Consider the following 18,009-nt stretch of genomic DNA (forward strand, 5'->3'; position numbering starts at 1 on the left):
GATGAAATGGTTTATTTGCCATTTCTCAGAAAACTGATGAACGCCCACCCACCCAGCATCAAATGACAGAGACAGATACCAGCTAACATCTGAACATGCAACAGGCACTCTTGGAGAACACTGCACATAAAAGACTCAGTGGATAAAAACATATTGAAGCCATCTTTCTCTGAGGCAGCTGTGTGAACCACTTAACCACTCAGCTGCGGAGTCCCACTCAGAAAAACATTTGATTTGATTTACTGTATAAGGCATTTGATGTGATAATTCGATGTGATATCTACCCTATGCCCTTTCACTTTCACATTCACATCATTTCAAGCTGCTCTCACCCCAAAGCTTGCCTCCTGGTAAAATAAGAAAAGAGTGGGTGTGGTGGGAATCTCATCATGTGGAGGGAAAAAAAGTATTTTCTTCTCATCCATTTAACTGTTGCTTTTATTGAAGCAATTTCACATTGTGCTCTGAGTAGTTTTTAAAAACTAAGCTAAACTTTGAAGGAGGCGAGATGGAGTTCAGCCGGCCTTTTTCAGCTGGAATAAATCAAGCTGTTAGTGAACAGAAGCCACAGTGTGAAGAGCGACTGTTTAGTGTCTTAGTGCAGTTTACAATCCTCTTGCTGAGCCCAGTGGCACTCAGACGAGCTTCCTCGGTGGTACTGTTGTTATAAGGAGGATTAGTTCAACCACCAGGCTGAGCTCTGTCTGCGTCTGCCTCGCTGCAGCAAGAAAATCTCACCTGATGACATTTATGTAGCCTAAACACCCCAAAACACACAATTTACTTTAATTAGTTAATATAATCTCGTCTCTCATGAGCACAGTGTTGCAATCTTCCTTAAAAAAAACTGACCCTCCGTGGATCCTCGTGATCTGTGGAGCTTTTCCTGTGACCACCACTACGTGGCGCACTGAGTCATAAACTCAAACCAGCACACACGGCAGGGTGCACATGCACAGCACTGGAAGCTATGAAACAAAGGTCTTATAATGCCTGTGTGTGGCCATGGAAAAAAATGAAAGAGAATAAAAAATAAACCCGGTTTCCATTTGTTCAGACAATAAAATATGTGGCTATTTAGAGCAGAATGGAAATGTTGTTTTTTCTCTCCAAAAAAACAAGTGAAAACTCTGCCAGCAGAGCGCTTGAGATCGTTTTACAGGTTTCAGAATGGCAGCTTCCCAAGTGAAAACAGTGCTTTTGGGGAAAAAAACAGAAAATGAAATTAAAAAAGCTTGTTTTCAGGCCACCAGAAGAGCTCTTTATTGACATAATTATGTCAGTAAATCCATTAAACGACTGTTTGAAACGCAATCTGCACGCTGATGTCACATTTGAATAAAACTTTTCAAGTAGAAAATGAAACTTGGACACTGGGAGAATGGCTGCTTAGTTAAAATGAAGCTGAACCAGTGAAAGTGGCTGGTTGCGCAGCGATCTGAGGTCTGTCTGCGGGCCTGTGGGAAGCCCGCACACACCAGCCACCCCCACCAATACCTCCCCCAAATCCTCTTACCCCCTCGAGTAGGAGAAGAGGTGTTGTTTTTGTAAGCGAAACGCACGTCGTTCAAAAATCCAAATCCGATGGGAGCGCGCGCACCCGTGAAACTGTACACTGCAAGAAATATCTGCAACAACAAACACCGCTGCAGCGGCTCGGCTCCAAAACCCCACCGTGAAGAACTTGATTATGACCCCCACCTCCCCCGTGCACGAGCACGGGACAAATAATATGGTGAATTTGTGAGGTTGGATCATTTTTTCATTCAAAAAACGATCTCCTCGGGGGGAAATGGTTTATTTAAAAGTGGGAACAAAGCAAAAACAGCCGATGAATCCAGGTTTTATTTGACTTATTTTCCTGGGGAAAGAGAATCAAGAAGACTGAACAGTCCGAGCTCTAGCCTCTCAACTGTCAAGATTTTTTTCCAGTGTTTCCCGGCTGGCCCAGTAGAAGAGAAAGAGAGAGAGAGAGAGAGAGGGGGGGGGGGGGGGGGGGTGTAGAGGAGGAGAAGGGGGGGTTGGTCCGGGAGAGCATGGCAGCGGGAGCCACACGGCGCTGCTTTTACTTGCTTCGCACCGCTTCTGGCGCGCTCTCGGTTACGTGGCGGAGCCGCTCGTCGGGGGACATTTAACCTGAAGACCGCGCGCGTTTCCACGAGAGCTTTGTTATCTCGTGCTGTTGCTCTCGGTCGCTTGGATAGGAGAGATCGGACAGCTGCGGATTCAGCCGGAGCTGAAGCTGCTGCTTTGAGTGGTTGTCGCTGGATCCACGGAGAGCCAGAGGAGAGGTCCCGAGCTGGCGAGAGCGGCGACACGGGGACTGCGTGTCTGCGCTTTTTCTTTTTAAAATCTCTGCGCTAGCAGGAACACTTTCTCTCTGATTCTTTTATTCTAACAGACACACACACACACACACATATATATAATTCTTCTGTACTGCGTAGATTGCGCAGGGCTGCCTCCTGTTTTGAACTGTTTCACTGCGAGTTGGAGAAACTGTTCGCTGCGCGGTGCGGAGTTGAGCCGTGGCTGAAACGGTGATTTTGTGGCGTCTCTTGACTTAAAGTAGATCCGATCGAGGAAATGATCTGACTGCTAAAACCCCAAGTTGCTGCTTTAAATGAAGAAGACGGCGTTTAAGCTCCAGGTACAGAAGAATAGAGCTCCATCTTTAAGGAAATAAAAGTGGACTGTCATTCACACAGGCACCACCAGCACACATCAGAGCTTTTAAACCTGATTCAAGAAGGACTTTCGGCCAATTTTCAGTTCATCGGAGTTCCACAGCAATTATGCCGCAGGTGGACATGATCCTCTTCCTCATCCTCATCATTGGGATGTGCGTGTACGGCCAGGACCCTGCTTCCAAGGTGGTTTCCGACCGCTACGCCGTCTTCTGGAACAGAACCAACCCCAAGTAAGTAATCCCGCTATCCCACAGGGACGCAGCGACACGGAGCGGGGAGAGGGGGCTCCCTGTGCCCCGCAGGAGCGCCCTGTGCGCTGCCCCGTGTGCAGCAGTGCAAAAGGCTGATTGATCGGTTGAGGTGGTTACACTCTCAGCTCCATTTGTGGCATTACAGGTGCGCGCAACTGAAGGTAATGCACTTTAGGAAGCAAAGCGAAAACCCAACGTTAAATACTGATAATTTAATGGCTCAGCTGTTATCACACCTGTTTGTATCCATGATGTAACGTTTGCCTTTGAAGTGCCACCATCTTTAAATCTTCAAACGCAAGCCTGGCAGATTGCTCGCTGCCTCACTCACCTTAATAATTGTTGTCCTTGTTGATGGATTGTTGCATTGATTGAAGATTGTCCCTCATGTCTGAGTCTTCTTTGTAATGAACCGTGCACATTTAGCAGCATAAATCTCCCCGTGACAGCTCCTCAACAACAAGGTGTTTTTACACAGGCTGTCATTTACGTGCTGTTATCCATTAATGCTCACTGTTTGCTCCACATTATCAGGCTGGAAATTTGAATGCAGAAGTGTTACAAGTGCTGCTGGGAATGCGTTACTGTGCTGCTTTAAAAATAATGCTGAGCCGCTTGCAGTCTGCTGTCATCGATTAGAAATGACAGGATCGTTTTGGTGCCAAATGGAGACTCATCCTGTGAGGGATTGCTGATATTCACTGTCAGCTTAGGGTTAATGTTATTGATCTATCACACTCACACATCGCTTTGCCCCGAGAGAGCTGATAAATTGTAATCTGATGTGTTTCTTGCTTCCTGTTTGAGAGGTTTCTCCCAGAAACTTTTGCTTGGATCCTGAGGTGACATTTCTCCTCCGAAACTTCCTCCTGCCTGTGCCCGGGCGCCTCCCTCCCTCAGTGACTCAGTGCTTCACTTTTCCACCTTCAGCACCGGAGCACATAGTGATATGATGAGTGTTTGTCACTTTGTTTCAGCTTGAATATTTTCTTTATTAGCAGGCTGCAGTTTCAGCATGAGTCAATAAATAAATATTATATCAACATTTGCTCAGGGGCCAGGAACTGGTTTCTGGGCTTCAACAGTCAAAACACACATCAAGAGCCTTCGCATGTCTTTGTAATGGTCACCCTGAGGGCAAGCGTGTGTTACAGAGGAGTTAAACTGACAGGATGTTAATGATAGAAATGCAAATGCTGTGGCGGTGACATCAAAGGAGGTGATGCAGTTCTTGCTCTGCTGCTAACAGAAAGATATCTGAGTCTGATAACAGCCTTCTGTCACACTCGCTGGCTGCAGGTCCTCTCCTCCCTCCATTTTTGGCATTGAAGCAGTTCCCAGTTCCCAAGTCTAGTTTCTTGGTTGCCATGCTTCCCCCCCACCCCCTTATCCAAGTGTCCCCTCCGCCTCCTCCGCCCTCCTCCTGGCCCATGCTGGGGCAGACAATAAGGGGGTACACAGGGGTATTTCAGCAGCGGCCAAGGCACAGCGTGGCGCTCGGTCTTGTGAGAGATCCACACATGCTGAGGTCACACACTTGGTAGTAACCAGGCAAGTTGCGGGTTAAGCAGCACAGAGGGGACCGTTGTCAGGGTCAAAACCAGGGCAGTACCGCTGGCCATGGGGCCCGATGACGGGCCCAGCACGGCACCCTGCCTGGGCTTTGTCTCGACAGAATAGGGACTAAATAAATGAGTAACTCTAAATGACTGTCTCCTTTTCTCATTCATGACTTTAATCTAAACCTGACCCTTGCTGTATAATGTAAAAGAGGGCCATGCTAAAAAGCCCAGGGGCCCCTGACCCACAGCAGAACTTAAGAGTATTCCATACAAGCTGGCGGGTGCTGAATCCCCGCTGTTTAATGTAACCATACTCAGTGTTGGAGTCCTGGGAACCTGCTGCGGTACAGTCCCAACTTCCAGATGAGCTTTCTTACCCCCCTCTTCTCCTGTTTCTGCTGCATATTTGACCAAAGTGAGGAAAAATGGCATCCGGAGCAGCAGTCCATACTCAGCCATTCATGAAATGCCCTACAGGAGCTCTGGAATTGAAATGGGAAGTGAGTCGTGAAAAATGGAAATGCTTTGACATTTTCATGTTTTTTTCCATTGTTTCAGAGGAGCTGGAAGGAGCCCTTTTTTGTAATTTCGATAAACGTTGCGTTCGTGTTTGCCTTGCTTTCATCTTGGGGAACAATCTTCCTGCGCTGATGCTCGGTGCTGATTAGGCTCAGATGAGCGGGACTTGGAGCGGTGGTGGAGGGATTTACAGCCCTCAGGATGGCTCAGCCTTGCCTGGAGTTTGAAAAGCTTTCACAGTCGGTGACAGCGAGTCGCTGTGCTCGTATAAGCTACTTAATGAAATTAAAGAGAACTCCAGTATCAGGGAGACTTGTTAAAAAGAAACAGCTCACACATAATTGATATAATGACTTATAGTTATTTTTTTAAATGTTAAATCCCTCAAAAAGAACTAAAAAGACTTCAGATTATTGTCTGTCAGCTAAATCTGTCTGGTGTAGAGGCTGGAGGAGACAGGAAAAATCTGTCTCATTAGTTTAAGGGGGTGTTAGCCGTGCACTTGGCTGCTATGCTGCTTTGGAAAGCAGCTAATTTGGATATAAACTTTAAAAATGCTGGTGTTTTACATAAATCTGCAAAGAGTGTGTGCCTCCTCTTAGGTCAGATATTGTCTGTGTGGTGGCCGTGCCGTTTGAGAAGGTTAATAAGAACTGTGTACTTAATAAATTGTTCATAAAAAATGAGTTTATTAAAGGAATTATGTGTATCGACAGATGTGTAGAAAGCAATTTTGCAGACAAACTTTTGTGTTGTCGGGTTGCAAAACATTTTTCTGCTATTCACATTTACAGCCCAACCGTGATGGAAGATTTAGTGAGATTTACAGATGCACTAATATTCATAATAACACACCTCAGGGCGTTTTAGGACCTCATTTCTGCAAAGTGATCCATTACGATTAGTATGTTAGTGTATTAAAGTCAGTAAAACAGGCATATTGTGTCCATTACGTTATCTTTTGGGCCAGTTGAAACTCTCCTATGGTCGTGACACATGATATCATGAGACTATCCGCTTCTCTCAGGGTGTAACGGACCATTCCTGCTGCTCCGTAGCTCGGCATTTTAGCCAGCTAGCCAGCTGCGAGCATGAAGATCCATTTGAGTGAGTCCACATCGTCAAGTGATGCTGAGCCCCAGCCACTTAAATCTGTGTTGGGATTATTCTGGGGTTCCTTGGAAGATTTTCTCCTCTGTAAGAAGTCTCTGGCCCCAAAAAACACTGAGAACCTCTCATTTAGAAGGAGAGAAACATATGATCAAAAATAAAAAAAGTTTTTGAAATGTTGTTGATGTATTTTCAGGTATTACGGTTAACTGCTCCTGCAATCTGCTTTAAAAAGTTGTACCAAATGTTTAAGAAATAACTTTAAATGTTTAGTTGAGCAGATCTTGGAGTGCCAACAAATATTTGTTAATGTCAAAGTAATAAAGCATTAATAACTTATCTATGACTATTAATTTAATGTCTATCCTACCTTATAAAGTGTTTTCCTGTGAAGGTTTTAATGCTCATAACAGTATAGAGACCACCTTTAGTAATAACTATATGAAGTATGATGTGAAAACTAGCAATAAATCCAGTTGTGGCTTACAGGCCCTCAATAAATCTTATGAGATTATATTATTAAATGTTCACCTAGTGTGATCCATCCTCATAAATGTAACATATGAAGCGTTTATTAAAAAAGTAACAGCAGGGTAAAAACAGCCCACTCAAGGCAAGAAACCTGGAAAACAAAAACTGCAGCTTTTCCTTGTGGAAACACTCATGTAAGAAAAATGAGCCACAGATGTTCCTTGTCAGCTTAGCCGGCTGTGTCAGTAACCAAATGATGGAATAAAGTGAACGAGTTGGGTATTTAGTGCTGCTCTGACAAGGAGCTATTAGCGAATTCCCCGCTCACCAGCTATTTAGCTGCTTCATTAAAGCCCACCCGGGTCCATATGGTCCGCATGCAGGCGTTGCCTTCGCCCAAGGTGTTTATTTGTTGCTGATAGGTGGGATCAACTGAGAATCAGGGCTGAGTTCCGACCCTAATCTCCCAAGCTGTTTGTGTCTCCGATGCCATGGAAACTGATACCCCTCGTCATCAAAGAACCTCATTGGGTGGGACTAACGACCTGACAGCTGGGCAGAGAGGGATTCCAGCATTCAGGGGGAGCACTGTCACCCCAGGGGTTTCCTTTAATCCTTGATAATGCTCATCCAAAGCTTTCCACAGCAGATGCAACATATTTCTCCATAAGACAGTCAAAGAATCTTTTCAGTGGCCTCTTTTCATGTTTAAGTGTTCACTTAAAAGACCTCTCTGATGATTGGCCGTTTGCAGTGAAACCCTCCGCGTGCACAGTTCTCCTCATGGCAGAATGATCTCCGATATTTGCTTTTCCTACACCACTCTCTTTTTAATCTCCACTTAAAGAAACAATACTCCATTTTTCACTTGGTGGCGAGCTGATGTTGTGATAGTTTCCCAGTGGCATTGTGAGTTGCCCCATTTGCATTGTTCCCAGTGTTTACCCTCGCTTTCCCCTCTCAGCCTTTTCCCGGCTCCCTGCCGCTTGGTTCCGCTTGGATTAAAAACGGACACAAAAAGGCAACCACGTCCAAATATTGACTGGGTCTCAGGACCGTAGTCCTCTCCCAGCGCTGGCACAGAACGCCTGAAAGGCCGCTATTGTTCCACTCGTACTCAGCAGCCCATAGCCGGCTTTTTAGCTATGCAGAGACAGAGAGGAGGAGGAGGAGACGGGAGAGGGAGAGGTGGAAGTGAAGAGTGTGCGTGTGCTATCTAAGGTGGGGCAGGGGGTTTCTACGGAGAAACTTACACATAAGAGGCCAGAGGCTACAGCAGGGGAACAGTGTCCAGGCCGCGGCATCCCAGGGTGGGGTCAGAACCAGTGTTTCCACCCTGAGGAAGTGTCAGTCTCAAAAGGCATCAAAGAGAGCAGAGCAAATGTGATTTCCTGCACCGGGGGCTTCAGAAACTGTCAATAAACTGAGCACGAGAGGCATCTTATCTGAGGTTTACCTTCCATTTTATTACAGAGTGCAGAAGCATTAAGCCCGCTCGCAGCACTTCAGTCTCTCAGTGCATGAAATGAAAGAGCGTCAAATCTCAGATAAGAAATCTCCCATATTCAACTTCTCATATGTCCGTTTCCTACCACTCTGTGTACTTTAATCAGTAGTACCTTACAGAATGTACTTCAGGAAGGGTGAACCTTTGGGTCAATTAAACCGGGAGCTTTATAGTCTCAGTTTTCTGCAAAGAGGGGGAAAGCTTTCCTGTGGAGACCCGTCAATCTACATGCCGTCTGTGACTGCCTGGAGAGTGAAGCTGCCTCAATCCTCCCTTTATGCTCTGACTAAAGACTCCCTCATGGTACTGCATTGGTGCTATGCGGAGCTTTGCATATATACATCTACCTGTTATAGTAGTCTGCTGCCACTTGGGGGCTGTTTCATAAATATGTGGAATGCCTGGAAATATAGACAACTGCAAAAAGGTTTATGGTTTAAGCCAGTCTTTCAGCCTGAGCGTGGTCACTGTTAATGGGTGACTAGCTGTTGGCCTTTTGTAGGAACGACCACAAATGTGTCTCCATCGCTTCTGTTGTTGGTTCAACTCCCACAATTCTTACACACTGTCATCAGTGTGGGACCATAAATCAGCCTTAATAAGGGCACGACCCCAGGCTGCCAGGGAGTGATTGACAGGAAACAGTGTAAAGCTTGTGTAGTGGGTTTACTGGTTTACAGCAGTATCTCTTTTGAGGTCCAGCACAGTGAATGCACTGTAGATACAGCAACATATCGATGCATCTCATTTTCCTTTGCCATTTTTGTTTTTCATTGCCAGATTTTCCATCTTTTTCGATTCTAAATAGTTTTAGTTTCGTATTCGTGAGAGCAAAAAAAAAAAAAAAAAACAGCTGACAGTGCAGCACCACGACACCAAACAGATTCCAAGAGAAATCAGCTCACTTTAAGAATTTTCAGGAATCAACGCTGGAGAAAAATCACACTTGAATTAAGTGGAAAAAATTATCTGTTGACCAAAATTTGAATACAACCTCATTTCAGCAAAGCAGGGAAAAAGGCTGATAGTAGTTTAGATGACTGTGTGTTAAATTACTGCAGTTCTCCAATAATTTTAAGTAAAATTACTCCAAGAGTCAGAAAAATCTAAAGTGCAAAAAAAAAAAAAATCCTAAGAAGTATAATTTCATGGTACACAATTAGATGGTTTTATGGGATAAACATTGATATATTGAAAGAATAATAAGCTATGAATAATTCAACAATGATTAAAATCAATCATTAAATCTCCAATAAAGCACCCCAGGAAACCTGAAAATGTCTTTGCATGTAAAATAATAATGAAAAATCTCCTTTACATCATCAAAAGACTTTTTAAAGAATAATACCACTTCTTGGATTTAAAGAAGTGAAAAAAAGTCAGCTAATGAGGTATTAATTTAATTGGAGATACTTGTGAACGTGTGGTAAGAATTTTCTAACGCTTAGTATTTACAAAAAATACCAAAATGAAAAACATCTGCCGAACACAATAAATTCAACTTGTTTTCAGTACAAATCAAGTGTTTCGAAAGAAAGAAGAACAAAGCAACTCAAGAGCATTAAAAGTGTATTTTCACAAAAGTTTAAAAGAAAATGGCCTTATAGTTTTATAGTACAGTGTGAGTTACTTTTACTACAAATTCTCTCAAATCATTTTTTCTTGAAAAAGATCAAAATAGTTCAATTAAAATCATAGAGGAAAGAAAAACTACCCAGTTCTTGAATTTTATAAAGCGAAAAAATCTGCCCTTGCAGCATAACTTAAAATTCACACACATGTAAAATGTATGTGAATGTCGATATTATGCTTGTTAATTTGCATGAATGAAGAAAAAAGTCAGTTTGTTGCACTTTTAGGTTTCTTGAAATAGACTAAAAAGGCGGTGCTAGAGTCTAGAGTGGCTCTTGACGTATAGAAAAATGTGCTTACTGTAGATTTGAAAATGTATACTTTTGTGAGGAATTCAGTAAAAGTGAGTGCAAGTTGAAAAAAGACAGAAAACGGTAAATATCATCTTTCGGTTTAGGAAAAGTGGAAAGTAGAAAAACGCTTATGCAACAAAACTTGTGTCAAGTTTTAGAAAAAGAAACCAGAATAAGGCAAAATGCCATTAAAAGTTTTTTGATCTAGTGAAAGTAAAGAATGAGCCAGAGCCTTTCACACATTGTCCTGTCAATCATGCAAATCTGCTCAGAATCTAGACCAAGAAAAGGCAGATTACAGGACCAGACTCTAGAAAGGATCAATAAATCATGTCTAGATCGGTACAATTAGATTTTTATAGCTGATTTTTAAGAGTTGTGATTAAAGATGAACCAGAAAGAATGTAAAATGTGAAAAATACCAATTTGTTTCAGGGAACCGGTTGTAATATACAGTATATATATATATATATTTTTTTTTTTTCAGATTTTTTCCCTTTGTGTTTAAGAAATAAAACTTTAACTGTGACTTAGCAGATCCTCGATAAGATCCATAAGAGTTCAGATCAGATACTGTGAGAGTTTGGCTTCTTGCGTTTGATATGCGTGACAGTCACTGTGTTAGTGGGAGACTCTTCAGGCCTGATCTCACACCGTCTCACTCCGCTGCACAGAGCTTCACTTTTCTGCCGTTTTAATCTTAGCGGGCCTTTTTTGTGTGTATGTGTGTGTGTGTGCTCTTTAAATGTGAGTGGTGAAATGGCATCCCCTGTGTCTTTGTAGGCACCGGTGAGGGTATTAGCAAAGAGGCTCTAAGGGGCTTAAGAGGTCAGCCTCCCCTTTGTGTGGAGACACAAAACACTTCCTGTGAGACCCTTCACCCCTCTCTGTTCTTCCCTCAGAAAGCCAGGCCCTGCCTGACCATTCACATTAATCAGTCTTAACTCCTAATGACTGCAGTAAAGCTTCAAAAAAGTGCCTCCAAAAAGTCCTAAGAGCCACTAAGCTGCTAACAGACTGGGCACGGCTGCCGCTGTTTGCAGGGCATCACTTAGTATCAAAGATGGCAGGGTGGTTGCTCAGCCATCCTGGCGTCCCTTTCTGGACTCCAAAAACTGTCGAGACGTGCGTTCCAATTGTTTCTTAAATCGTGTGCCACCGTTCACACTAAAATCATCAGTTTTGGAGGAAAATGTGTGGGTACTGTGTGAATTATTGAACCAGATTACCTCATGCAAACCCAGTGCCAGTCAACTTTAATCCATTTTTCTTGATTGTAATGCATTTTTTGGCCTCACTCTATGTTGTTTCTTACCAGAAAGTAAGAAGAAGAAAAGTGCTGGAAACAAAAGTTCAAATGATGTTGCTTAACTGGGACTTTTCAGGAGTTATGACCGATAAAATGACTTGACAACAGTGATAAATTTTTGCTTTAATGAAGTTAAAGGTGTATTTTACTAAGTAAATGAATCAGGTGGAAAAGTTTTCTTTGACATGTTTGGATTATTTAAAAGTGAATTAGTCTCCTTGAGCTTTTTTATTTTTAGACTGATGAGGATAAAAGTTTGATTTTTCTGTAGTTTTTTCTGACTCAGCAAAGAAAAAGGTTTTGCTGTCTCCTCTGGTTTAAGACAAATGGATGTAATGAGAAAATTGGCACTTCAGTGGATTCAAATCATACACAATTACATCTGAAACCTAAACTGGCTTCAGATATATGCTTGATGAAAAGCAAATGTGATCATTTTGACAGCAGGGGCCAAACCTCCAAGTCAGTGTTTCTGGAACTAAATTTGGGTCAGTGCGGCTTTTGGAGGGAGGCCTGAAACGAAAAGTATGCGTACCTCCTCAATGGGACGATATTTCCTGATTTTAAACGGCTGCTGACTTTGGGTTTTCTGTGTATCTTGGAAGAAATTAGACAAAGCTGATGTGTGAGCGTGTTACTGTTCCAGTCAGTTTGTTGAATCATGTGTGATTCACAGAGCGATGAAGCTCTCGGAGCTTCACGTACCATAGGCATATTTTTTTTGTTGTTTTTAGCCACAAAGACAAACCAAAATATCTCTGATGAACCAAAAGCTTTTGTGGGAGACTCTGCTGCTGCCTAATTGCTTTTGTTTCTCGGGTTCAAATGTCTCGTGTAATCGTTTTGGTATGGGGGTTTATCTGATGCTGGTTAAGAGCTGTGATTTTTTCATACCACAACAGAGAAGGCTTTTTAGCTGTTTAGCCATTTTCAGACTCCCGCGGTGAAAAATATTGACTGTTATTTATCTGCGTGTGTTGTTTAGTGAACTTGGTGTGACTTTGCGGGACCTTTCGTGTGGCTCGCCGGCCTGTTGAAACTCAAAAGTGTTTCCTCCTGTTGGATTTCAGCAGACTTGGTGCTTTGGGACCCATGAAATATTAAAAAAGCTGTTTGTGATCTCACGATAGAGCCTGGACAAACCTTCACACGCAAACCAGGAGAAATCCAGGTCAGGACCGCCATGACTTTAGCAGAAGGGTCGACACGATGTTGGCCTTTTTAAAAATTTTTTATTATTTCTCACAAATCCTTTCCTGGCCTCTGTTGCTTTGGTGATGAATGACTGTGATTAAATTGTTTTTGGTATTTTATCATTGTACAGCTCGAACTTCAGGGCCATTAATTGAAATCTCAGACTGCCAAGATCTGTACACTTTCCATAGACGTGGCTGACTGACTTCCCCTCCTCTTCGCCTTTTTCTCTGCGGTGTGTGGCGGAGCGGTGCAGCACAGGCAGCCATTTTCCAAATTCGACTCCATTTTGTTTCAGGGGAAAAAAAAGTAGGTTACGAATCCTGGGCTATCACACGAGCAGTTTCTGATGTTTTCTCATTCCACACTACTGATCCTGGCGTATTTTACGCCTCCTACCGAGTCCTTAAAGTCAGGTTTTCTTCAATCGAGCGCAAAGAATCTTTTAAAATATTCCTTGTTTTTTTTTCCCGAGAATATTTTAAACGATTCCTTTTTTCAAGAATATTTTAAAAGTTTCGCTCTGACGTCTGGTGAAAATGAGATTTTTTTCTGCGTTGCCAAAATTAATTTTCACTTCTCTGAAGATAATTCAGGTTTTTTAGACTCGGTTATGGAGGGAAATTATTTGACAAATAGAATTTTTGTATTACTGGAGATAAAAATGTTTATTGTACGTCTGGAGCTTAAACTTTAAAAGAAAATAGATAAAGGCTAAAAGCAGCAGAGTAACTATCAAAATCAGCATGAAACACTAAACGAGGCCACTGCAACTTTTCCCGCCCTTAAAAAGAGTCAAAAAGACTCGACATGTGCACTGAAATGAATCCAGATTAAACAAATCTTGAAAAATGATGTGGCTTCTAGTGTGGTTTTGATTTCTTGAGGCTTTTTCGAGCACTCCAGCCTCAAATTAATCAAAATTCAAGTCCAGTTAGAAAGAAGCTAGTTCAACAATGAGGGCAGGAAAAGTTTAGCATCGTAAAATTCTGCTCTTTCACCTTGTTGTTCATGCTGCTTCTGATTGACCCACTAACACAATGCTGAGTGTACACGCTGCGTTTGATTTTTGCACGAACCCTTCGGTGTGCGCCGCCACAGCTGCCCTTACATGAGCTGGTACCTCGGCTCATATCACTGGTCGCAGCAATGGCAGCAGCACGGTGGGAACACGCGGGCAGACGCTGCGAGCGCTCGCGCTGATGATCCCCTTTTATGTCTTGGCTCCATCAGGGCTCTGAGTTATTCTAGTGCATAATTGATGGAGGAGTTAGAATAGCAGAAGTAATGCGATGAGAGGGTGCAGCCAAGCGGAGCGAGGGATCGCGTGCGTGGGGCTGCAAACATTGCAGGGGACGAGAGGAGGGCATCTGGCGTAACAGGTCCCAGCGCTGAGTCGACACAGCCTATGTCACCGTCTCAGCCAATCGCTGCTCTCCTCTTCCCTGCCAATGAGACGTCTCCGCTGGAGCGGAGTACTACGTTCTCATGAATCACACAAGAAGCTGTTATCAGCTGTTATTACCCCTCTTATGCACTGGTTTTAATCTTCAACTTGACGATGTTTAGCTAAGATAAATTTAGTGGTAGTTCTACTCTGACTGGTTTGGAATGCAGTAAATAACTTTGGGGTATTTTTGGCCCCAGAAGACTTTCTTTGTCCCCGTAGTGCATTTCTTTAGGTCGACTGCGGGATCAGCAGGGACAGGGTGGATATCACACCTAGACGAGCACCTACAAAGAAAAACTAATGGCCCAACAAGCCCGCATTGTCTGTTTAACAAAAGGGACAAGGTCACAGATAACCTGCCACATCCGACATCAAAGAGACTCTGAGGAAAGGCTTAAAGAACAGGCGAGCGGACGGCTAAAGTTTCACTGCGGTTTAACGTCAAAAAGTTATTAGACCAACAGAAAAGTAAAGGGATAAATAAACTGAATATTAATAACACTCACAAAAAGTTTTCTTTAATTTCTTGGAGAAAGAAGTTACGTTCAGACTTAAATAAAAGCTACAAATATTCAATTTACAAAGGTAGTCATGAGTTGATTTAATCCAGCACATAAATCACTCAAATTTTACCCTTGCATACATGAAAATGTAGCTGTTTTTGATGAGGGTTTTTTAAAGTTTCAGGGAATTGGAATGATGGAATAACAGATTAAGTCAAGAATTCCCCAACGTTAAAAATACTTAAACATTAATCACTGCTTTTGCTGAAAAATTACTGCTTTAAAAAGAAAATATAGGATTAGAGCGAACTAAGTGGAAAATATGTTGATTATTGCAGTTTAATAAGCACAGCCAAACCACCGATTTTCTATAAAACCTTTCATGGAACTAGTTTCTCTTACTCAGACCATATGATTCCTACATATACTGAGTTTGTTGTGTTTGAATTAGTCTCTTATGCAGTGTTTTAAAGTGCAAAATCGCTCACAGCTAATGGGAATTTATTGCAGCTTCACAGGCATAGAAAGTGTTTTTTTTAATTATCCAGCAGGCAGCGTAATAAAAACAGTAAGTTGTGCAGAGTTTTTGCGTGTGGCTCTGCAGACAGTAGCCGGTGGCTGAAGTCGGCTCTGAAACACAGACCTGTCCAGCGGAGCACTTAGAGGCCACTGGACCGGGAGTGTGCCTATTAAGATCATAAAATCTCGCTCATAAAGATGTTTTATTTGTTTCCTGAATGTGCCGGCTGCTTAGGTTTCCATCAGAAGTCTTTATGGCTCAGTACTCATATTTCTGTCTCTGGACGGAGGTGACTATTAAGTTTTAGTGCACTTCTGTAAGTTTCAAAAGCCTGGTCACCAAAAGTTCACTAATTATTTTTTCTTTGCATGAATGTACTTAAAAAACCCCAAAAAACTACAACTCGATGTTGTGAAATAAAAATCACAGAAGGGTGTCATTTTTTTTTCTTTTTTTATGTTAGGTGTTATATAGTTGTTAAAGGGAAGAGAAGTTAAAAAATTATTTTTCGTTAAATGTATAGTTTAGGAGCTGAATCAGCAACTTTAAGTAAATGTACAAAACTATATTAATAACTGTACTTGCATCTACAATAAATATGATCATATGTCTTCATATGTCTTTTACATAGTCAAACAAAAAACAGTTATACATTTGTAAATAAAATATGTAAAAAGGTACAATTTATATCAACATACATGTATTTTTATTAAAAATAATTAAAGTTCATATTTTTCTCTGAAATTCAATTCATAGTTCATATGTATACATATATATTTATTATACAAGGTGTGTCAAAATAAGTTTTAAAGATATTATTTTTAGCACACATAAATAGCATTTCAAAACAGTCTTGAGCATTGATATGTAATTTTGTAGTTTACTAGTTGGCTTAGACTTTTACTGTGACATATGACAGTATGGTGCTGTAAACTTGATTTAAATAATAAAATTCGAAAGAAATTAAATGTAATGTTAAAGTCAAAGATTTTAATAATTCAGGAACATTTTTTATATCATGAAAAAATGTTAAAACAAAAAAGTAGTCAATGTAAGCCTCCATTTATGTTTTAAATTTTCATTAAAATGTGGATTTTTTTTAATCTTTCAATAAAGCATTCAGATGTTTAAATCTTATGACTGCTTAGCCTAAATTATGGGGGGAAAAAAATTTCTTTGATCATTTTTCAAAGGCGAACTGGATTTGGAATGAACCTCGCCTTAATGCCGCCACGTCTCGTTGGCGCTGGTTTCCCCTTCTGTCGCTTTACCTCAATTTCACTTATTTTGAACCTCTCTGATTATTGGCTGGAATAAAAGGAAAGAATTGATTGAAAAAGAAGAGGACGGGGGGAAAAAATGGACTTAATGTATGGGTGTCGAAGTCCTGTGACTGCTTCTTTGGGTCACATGGTCTTTCCAGAAGTAGTGCTGGTGAGGTCTAGACACGCGATACACAGGGGGGTTAGAGAAACACGCCGGCTAAGACGTCACACACATTTACCATCCACCAATCCACTCCTGTATGGAGGCAGGCCCATTCTAAATTTTGCCCAGCAACCCAGCAGTGTAGTGGGAGATGTGGTGCTGTGGTGCAGCACGACTCTTTGACACACTTCTTGACTTTTCCAATTAGTAGCTATTATTTGGTGATTATTTGAAATCACTGCAAAGAAATTTTTGATTCTGTGTGGGCCGAAAGTTTGCGTCAACTTTGTTATAATGATTTTAATTATTATTTCGGGTTAAATCAACTCAACTCGCGAGGCCAAAGCCCCAGCTGAGAAGTCTTTTTTAACAATCTGGCGATATTGCGTCCATGTCGTTAAAAACCTTCAAAATGTTCAAAATTAGGTTAAAACCCTCCACACTACAGTGAAAATGGATAAAATGCAAATTTGATCCAAGCACCCCCCCACCACCTTCCCTGATACCCCCACCACTGCACCCATAATGAAAAAAAAAAACTGGGTGTGTTCTTGTAGAAAGTCACCAATCAGGATTAAATCATAACCCCTCAGCAGCCAATGAGCCATGGACCAGCTGTGCTTTCATTGGCCCGCAGAGCACTGATAACCAGAACTGTGCCAGATACACCAGGGTAGAAATAACCCAGAATTACTGTAGCCTGAAGGGAGCAAAGCTCTTAATGCAGCATGTTGAATCCATGCTGCAGAAGCCTGCTGCTTTCTGGGAGATGTAAACTGTATGGTTACTATGTACTGTGGCACACATACACACTGTTGCAGTGCCCATGACATGATAGAAATGTTAGATGGTTACATGGAGCTGAGTTTGCTTTTTTTGCTTCCACGCATCCTTACTTACTCTGATTTTTATTTCTCACTTTGCTTTTTAATGAGAATCCAAAATGAATGACGACAAAACCGAGTTTGCAAAATACTAACGCGCAGCTGCAATATGACTTTATTAGAGAAACTGCCTTTGTATAGGTCAGGGTTAAATCGGTGCATGGTAATAGTAGGTATGTGAGGACCCCGTTTTAGAAACACAAACTCTAATATTGAAAATGTATGCTAAATGTTAAAATATGTCAGAAGTCACAGAACTTCGATGGAAAAAAAGTTAGACAAAAAACTGAAAATTCACTTAAGAAAAAAAAAATATAATAGAAATTTTTCTCTCTGTTAGCTAGCTTTTGCTCAAAAGTAGCTGGAACAGCTTCCTAAGTCTTGTATTGCGTTTGTCATAATCCCAAAATGTCTTTTTGGTTTGCCAAAAGTATTTATTATAATTGAAAAAGTTGTTAAATCCCTACAAAACAGGTGCTGTGTCCCTGTAGAATTTGCATGTATAATATTTGAAGAAGAATTTGCATGTATAATATGAAAACTTTGTTTAGTAAAATACTGCAATGCACGTGAATCTGTGCATGCGTGAAACTAACATATTTTCATATATGTTGCTAAACCATGTAGATTGATGTTATTTTCTCTTCATATTCACATTTTGGTGATGTTGACCAAAAAATGTGTTT

The 18,009-nt window shown here is 41.5% G+C and overlaps 1 protein-coding gene across 2 annotated transcripts in view; it reads left to right on the plus strand.

Moving 5' to 3' along the window:
* Positions 1-2,037: 2,037 nt before the first annotated feature.
* The window catches only part of LOC134631013 (ephrin-A5b-like), an 82,909-nt gene continuing 66,937 nt past the window's right edge, over positions 2,038-18,009 (plus strand). For both annotated transcript variants that reach the window (XM_063478906.1, XM_063478907.1), the window contains exon 1: positions 2,038-2,920. In XM_063478906.1, the coding sequence (XP_063334976.1) occupies positions 2,796-2,920 (125 nt within the window). In that variant the 5' untranslated portion in view covers positions 2,038-2,795. The remainder of the gene's footprint in view (positions 2,921-18,009) is intronic.

The sequence above is a fragment of the Pelmatolapia mariae genome, linkage group LG7, assembly GCF_036321145.2.
Source record: "Pelmatolapia mariae isolate MD_Pm_ZW linkage group LG7, Pm_UMD_F_2, whole genome shotgun sequence".
NCBI classification, from domain to species: Eukaryota; Metazoa; Chordata; class Actinopteri; order Cichliformes; family Cichlidae; genus Pelmatolapia; species Pelmatolapia mariae.